The sequence below is a fragment of the Apaloderma vittatum genome, unplaced genomic scaffold (genome assembly GCF_000703405.1).
Source record: "Apaloderma vittatum isolate BGI_N311 unplaced genomic scaffold, ASM70340v1 scaffold10527, whole genome shotgun sequence".
NCBI classification, from domain to species: Eukaryota; Metazoa; Chordata; class Aves; order Trogoniformes; family Trogonidae; genus Apaloderma; species Apaloderma vittatum.
In genome coordinates, this window is record NW_009725800.1 from 115,687 (window position 1) to 122,455 (window position 6,769).

Sequence of the window (6,769 nt, forward strand, 5' to 3'; positions counted from 1 at the left end):
CAGGGCAAAAACCTGGCAGCTCCCATCTGACCCCCCAATCCCCGGCTGGTGACAGCTCCAAGCTCCATGGCAAATTAGCCCTTCTCACATTACAATTGCAGGAGACAGATTCCATTAGCGGTATCTGAAATTGAGTGGAGAGCTGCTCCGTTATCAGACTTGACTCATAAGCGCCGCTATTAATCAGAGCTATGATAGCATTTATATATTTCAAGCTATCTGCCGCCGCTGTGATATTCTGCTACAAAGGGTTGATGGGACTTAGGGAAGGGAACAATGGAGCTTTCTGGGAAAAGCAGAGTAAATCAAGAAAGTCTGTGACTTCCGCACATTCTGAAGGGATTGCGGTTTACATAAATTTTCTCCCAATTGGAGATTGAGCTCTTCCTCATCTTACACATGGGATTTAGTTGTCACTCAATGGTAACAGCTGTGAAAAGGTGAAGCGGCCCACCGCTCAGAATATTGCCTCCGCTTTTAAAGCAATTAACCCATGAACAGGAGGATACCTGGTGATATCAAAGGGATTAAGCCAGGCAGTGCATTATTAACATTTCCTTGAACTAATTCTAACTCTGACTAGCTGTCAGAAAAGACTCTTCAGTCTTTTAAAAAAAAAAAAAAAAGAGAGTTTTTTTGCCCTGCTTTCCTTCCCCAACCCTCCCCTTCAAAACGAAGCAGAGTTATTGCAGCCTAATGTGCCTACTTCAGAGCAAAATGCAAATGAACAGATTTGGTAATGCCTTCATACCGACTGAACTCAGCGCCAGTTTATTAACAGGATGGAGGGGGAAAATAAATATAGATAGGTGATCAATTAGGCAGAGCTCACAGTAGATATTATTCTAAAAGCAAATTAATATTTGAGTACCTTCGTTTCTTCTCTCCTTCCTAAACCCTCGTAACTACTCGTTACTAAGCGCAGCTGCTTTTGAAACAACCGAGATCTTCGCGCTGTGCTACAAGGGCGATGATCTACGATAATCTGTAATCTGGAAAAATCCAGTAAGGAGATTCCGCCTTCCCCAAAACCCAATATTTTAATTTCCCACAATGGTTGAGGAGGGACCGGCACGGCCGGCGGGAACGCCCTTCCCCCATCCCTCCGTCTTCCCCCAATCATGCCACCCAAAAAGGAGCCAAACTATTTGAGGACAACTCCTGCTCCAGCAAAGCCGTGCACCCAGGGACAGGGAGCTCTTCCTCACCCGTCGCAGGCAGCAGATGACTTTGTCCAGCAGCAGTTAGTTTTAGGGGATCAGCAACCACAAGTTCTCTCTGGAATGGCCATGAAGGTGACTGACGCTCCTGGTCCTGCCCAGGGATCTTCCCCCACGAGCTCCAGGACACACATTACTGGAGCAAGAAACCTCAGGGCTGTCCGGATGGTCAAGTGCTGCTTTCAAGACATTTTGTGATCTCAAAATCATCAAATTATTTTGATTATTTCATTCTACAACATGCCTAACACGCCCTTTTGTTGGCGGTGGGATAAAGTTGGCTCCAATTCCCATATGTATCCACAGCATGAAGCTCAGAAAGTTTTTGGGGCAGGGAATATATATATATATACATACACACACATACATATATCTATATATATACACACGTATGTTCATCTATCTATATATATGTATGTATGTGTGTATATACATATACATACATATACATATATATACACACACATACATATATATACATATAAGTGTATATATATATACACATACATATATATATATACACACACACACAAACATATGTATACGGGACTACATATATATATGTAGTTATAAATCATACATATATATATATATGTAGTTATACATATTTTTATATATGTATAAAAAATAGTCTCAAACTTAACACCAGAACAGCAAACCAAAGAGATGTGAACTGCTCACTTTAACGCAACATTCCCCCCCTTTTCAAAAAACCCGTGTGCAACTCAGCCAGAACAACGCTGGCAAAAACTTACTAGAAGTATTTGGGCAACGACACCTTCTACTCTGCTACCACTGCTGCAATAAATTAGCTTGTGTATTTAATGCATATTTGCACACAGCAAAAGAGCCAGGCTATGAAAGGTACACACTGGAGGAAAAAAAAAAAAAAAAGCAGGAGAAAGCATACTATTTCTCTTCGCAAAAGAGAGCACAAAGAATGCATTGTCTGTGCAGAAAATGACACTTTGGCAATCATATTATAAGAAGATAATTGGTTTACTTTGTAAACTTGCTATGCTTTGCCTCCCACAGTAAAACAAATAAACAGTTGTTTAAAGAAACAATCCTACAGCCGCACTTGCCGCGTCCTAAAAACATAAAGCAGCTCCCCCCTCTTTCAAAGCAAAGATGAATCATCTGCCTCAGTTACGAGCAGTCTGAGAAAACTCTTTGTAAACGCCATTTTATGATAATTAAAAGCAATTCATTAAGACTGTGCAGAGGAAAAAAAAAAACACATTTGAGAACTAATTCAAAGGAGTAAAGTGCTCGTTCGGCTATAGTCTGGATTATTGAAAAAAGGGCTTTTTGCATCAATGAGGTTCAGTATAACTTCAGTTTACGAAGCCCAATTCACGCATTAAAAATATAATGAAAATGATATGATATGATATGATATGATATGATATGATATGATATGATATGATATGATATGATATGATATGATATGATATGATATAATAATGAATGGGGTTGCTTCCTATCAGCCCCAGCAGGAGCATCCCGCCAGCCATCACCTGGCAGAGGAAGAATTACAGAATAAATTTGATCTTAATCCCACATGTGCCGTAACATCCCAAACACCACCCAGCCACGGAGGGAACTGCGACTCTCTCCTTAAGCAGTAAAAGAACTTGCCGAGAAAGAAACTCGGGAAATGCCTGATAAACAAAAAGAGTCAATGGGGAAGACAATAAAAAAAAATTTAAAAAAAGAGATTTACTGTAAAGGGATGCTGAGAGGCAAAGAAAAACCCCACGAGGGTAAACAGCAACTCTGCCCGGCTGGTGGGGAGAGAAGAAAGGTTTTCGAGGTTAAGTTCAGGTCAGACGACAAATGAAATTGTAACAACCCAAGTGACATTGTATAATGTCTTCTTCCACTCGATCAATAGGGCAGCATCAGCCCCATTTCCATAGAGATGGCTTCCTCCCCGCTGAAGGGTGGCTATTGTTTGAGGAGAGAGATTTGCCACTTGAACCGTGTTGCTCCCGGAGGATGTGTACTTCATCAATTATTTGTACTCCTAACATCTACATATTTTCATATTAACGTCCACACTTCAGGCGGCAAGAGGAGCAGATGCTTATTTTTAACACCAGTACCTCAGTGGGGTCACGCCATCAAGCAAAATTTTAATTAAAACACAAAAACGCAGACAGGGATTTGATAGACCGGTTTAGATCCTTTGTGAGTACGGACAAGCCCGGTTAAAACCAGGACACGTCGCCCTTGGGCAGTTACGGCTTTCACGCAGGTTATGTCAGTAAATATTTTCTGAAAGACATTTTTCTAAAAAAGTAGATGGCAATGGAAAGAAAAAACTTTCTTTTTTTTTTTTTGCTAAACGAACGGTCTAAAAAATAAATCGAATTTAAAGTGCTTAGAAAGAAATATGCAACACTGAAATTTGGAAATAAAACTGACCCACAATACCTTACAATTCATTAAAAAAATCATAATAAATCAACCTCTGCTAGGCTGAATAACCGATGCCATCAGTGCTTGAAATAATCTTCTGTAAATCCTAATAGTTTCTATCATCTCTCAGTTCCAGGTTTTCCGTTCTTTTGTGCAAGTTTTACATTTGACAGAAGCAACATCTTCCAAATCCAATTAAAAAACAAAATGGAAAAAACCTAAACCCTAGAAGTGGAAAAATCATTCCCAAATTTAGCCTGTCATTTCTCCCCTGTACTCTTACTTTTCTAAGGTGACGATTGTGACGTTTCAAAAGCACAAAACGAGCACGTAAAGAACTGGAGTTAAAACTAAAAAGTGGGGCAGATCTTCACAGTAACTGTAATAATGGGAATAACCATAATTAAAAAAAATAAATAACCAGAACCCAATATTAAAAACCTTTAGCAACTCCTTGCAGGAGTTTTTAACACAATCTAACGGTGTTGTGCTGCGCCTGCCACTGAGCACGGGAGGGCAGCGCCGCTTCCAGCTCCCCGAATACGCTGTGAAATACAAGGATATTAAATTAAATAACGCCGACTTAATTACAAGTATTGCCCAACAGCAAAAGCAATGCCTTTAAACGTCTACAGGAATATTTAGGAATCACTTAAGCAATTCCTATAGGTGTGCTTGGAAGCCGGTGTGCTGCTACGTGAAAGGTGATGAGCAAAAAGCAACTCCTCGTCAGCAGAGGAAGATGTGCTCAGACAATCGGACCCCATCGACTGAAGTTTAAGTGAGCTCACAGCTCTCGGGTTGTGCAGCATCTGCCCGCCTCAGCTATTCCTGCTTTTATTTCTAGGTTGCTCTCCCTCCCTGGGAAGGTTTTTCCGCTCGGGAAACGGGTGGGAGAAAAGGGCTTTTGTCAAAATATAATCTCGGTAAGGAAGCGCCCCGTCTCATCCTGAAGCACCCCGCTACCATTTCAGATTTCACCGTTTGCAGCCTCAAAATGCGCCCTATTTCCCCCCCCCGCAAAAGAACATCAGAAATTGTTTGTACAGGCTGCGATAATCCTCTCAAATATGGGTCAGGCTGAGGTTAAGAGCAGCCACTACTTGCACATCAAAGACGAGCGGGGTTAAAAAAACACCCCGACCACGTGCGCATCCCGATTGTTCCCTTTTCTCCCAAGGTTAGAGGTCCGGACAAAACGGATGGGCTCCAGCCCGTCCTCTCCTCCTCTTCCTCCTCCTCCTGTGGGAGGAAGGCAGCCGTGAGCGATGCTCACCCTAGTCCTTGGGTACCACGGGCAGGCAACTGCCCATCCGCCTCCGCCGGCAGCTGCAATTAAACCAAGTTCAGGGTTTCCCGATAGGTGAAGCTCATCCTGTTAATTTAAACAGACCATCTGCATCTTTCGAGAACGACAAACTTCATTAGTTCTGGTTAGTTAAACCGAGCAGTGATTTGTGATAATGAGCCTGAACAACCTGTCACGTCTGTGTAAGGGAAAGGGCGCCCTTTTTATTATTGCTATTATTATTATTTAACAGAAAGAAGGAGAGAGGAGGGGGAAACAAAAAATAAGAGGGACCTTTTGTGCAAAAAAGAAGGTCAAATTCAGATTAAACCGCTGTTAGGTTAACCAGAGGAACTAATTACAGGGGGGAAAGGCTGGTTTGAAGGCCAGAGGAACAGAGGGAACCTTTGGAAACATCCCGAGCCGACAGGGAAGCGCCTGGCTGGCAGCATCATGCCAAACGAGAAACCATCCCCCCCAAGGACTTTACCTGAAAACCGTGTAAAAAAGCAAAGAGGCGGCAGCTGCTCCCAACAAGCCGCAGAGGAGATTCACTCGGTAGGCAGGGGAGCCGAGGGGCACGAGCCCTGTCGCCAATTTGGCCAGTAGCGTGAACAGGGGGTAGCCGGGAGGGTGGGCGACCTACAGACAGATCGATACGGGCTTGAAAAAGGGTGAAATTCTATGAAACCAAAAGGAGGAGCAGCACGCCGGCGGCAAGGGACCAGGGTGGCAGTGGCGGAGTAGGGGGGTGTCTCCGAGCGATGCCGCTCGCCAACCCGTCCGTTCGTACCAATTTTAACTCCGCAAATATTTTTTCCTGAGTGGATTTGGCTCCACGCCTCGTCCATAATAATGAGGCGGCGAGAAAAGGAGGTGCCACGTTTCATTAGCGTGCCTTAAAGGGCTCCTTGTTTGGGTTCACAGTATATTAGGGTCATTCAAAAGGCTGTTGTTTTGGTTGGGGTTTTTTTTTTTTGGTGTGTTTTTTTTTTCCTTATTAAAAAAAAAAGGCAAGCAGCTTCTCAACTATTTTATTGGTTAGCAAGTTGAAAGACCACACTGCTATCGGATTACCACCGCGCTGACAGTCCTAAGGTCTTGCCTAAAGGGATCATGCACCATAATAAAGTTTATTAAATAATAAAACTTATTAAAATTGTTAACCCGATTTATTTTATTCTCCCCAGCTTATACAAAATTTGGGTTGATAATAAGCCAGCTACTGTATATACAGTAAAGCCTTTGCTTTATAATTTAGTTTAATTGGATTTAAAACTTGAAGTAAATTGTCGCGTGCTGTACTTATAACTTAGTAAAAACTGTGGTTTGAAAATAAATTAATCTACTTTACTCCATGCTTAATTAAACTTCCTTAATTCCTAAAACTGTTAATGAGAGCATTGATTAAACAATAAAACTAATACTTACTCCAAGCTCATATGCGGCTGTGATCAGCTCCCCTGTGAAAAAATAATGTAAAACCAATAATTACTATTAGGAAATGACACTCCTCCAAAGTTTTCAAAATCCAAATGCTTGCATTGGGGTTTTGCATTAATTTGACTGGATAAAACTGTAAATCTGTAGAGATTTAACAGCATGAAATTTTCTAAGAATATTTTCTCCCTCTGATGTCATTGCACAAAATATCTTTTGTATGTTTTCGCGAGACTTTTATGAACAGATAAGTGAAAGTATAGGTAGGCTCGGGTAAAGAATGGCCCAAGATATTCAAAACGCAGACGTTCGTGCATATGTATTTTTAATTTAAAACCAACTGACTCGGTAACTTCCGAGCGCTACAGTTTGCAGCGCTTAAGCTGCACTCTCTCTT

General features: G+C 41.8%; 1 protein-coding gene across 1 annotated transcript in view; it reads right to left on the bottom strand.

Moving 5' to 3' along the window:
- The window catches only part of TMEM260 (transmembrane protein 260), a gene marked incomplete at its 5' end in the record, with an annotated part of 29,395 nt that extends 23,000 nt beyond the window's left edge, over positions 1-6,395 (bottom strand). Inside the window, 2 exons of the mRNA XM_009873061.1 lie at positions 5,423-5,574; positions 6,364-6,395. Of these exons, the coding sequence (XP_009871363.1) occupies positions 5,423-5,574; positions 6,364-6,395 (184 nt within the window). The remainder of the gene's footprint in view (positions 1-5,422; positions 5,575-6,363) is intronic.
- Positions 6,396-6,769: the final 374 nt, after the last annotated feature.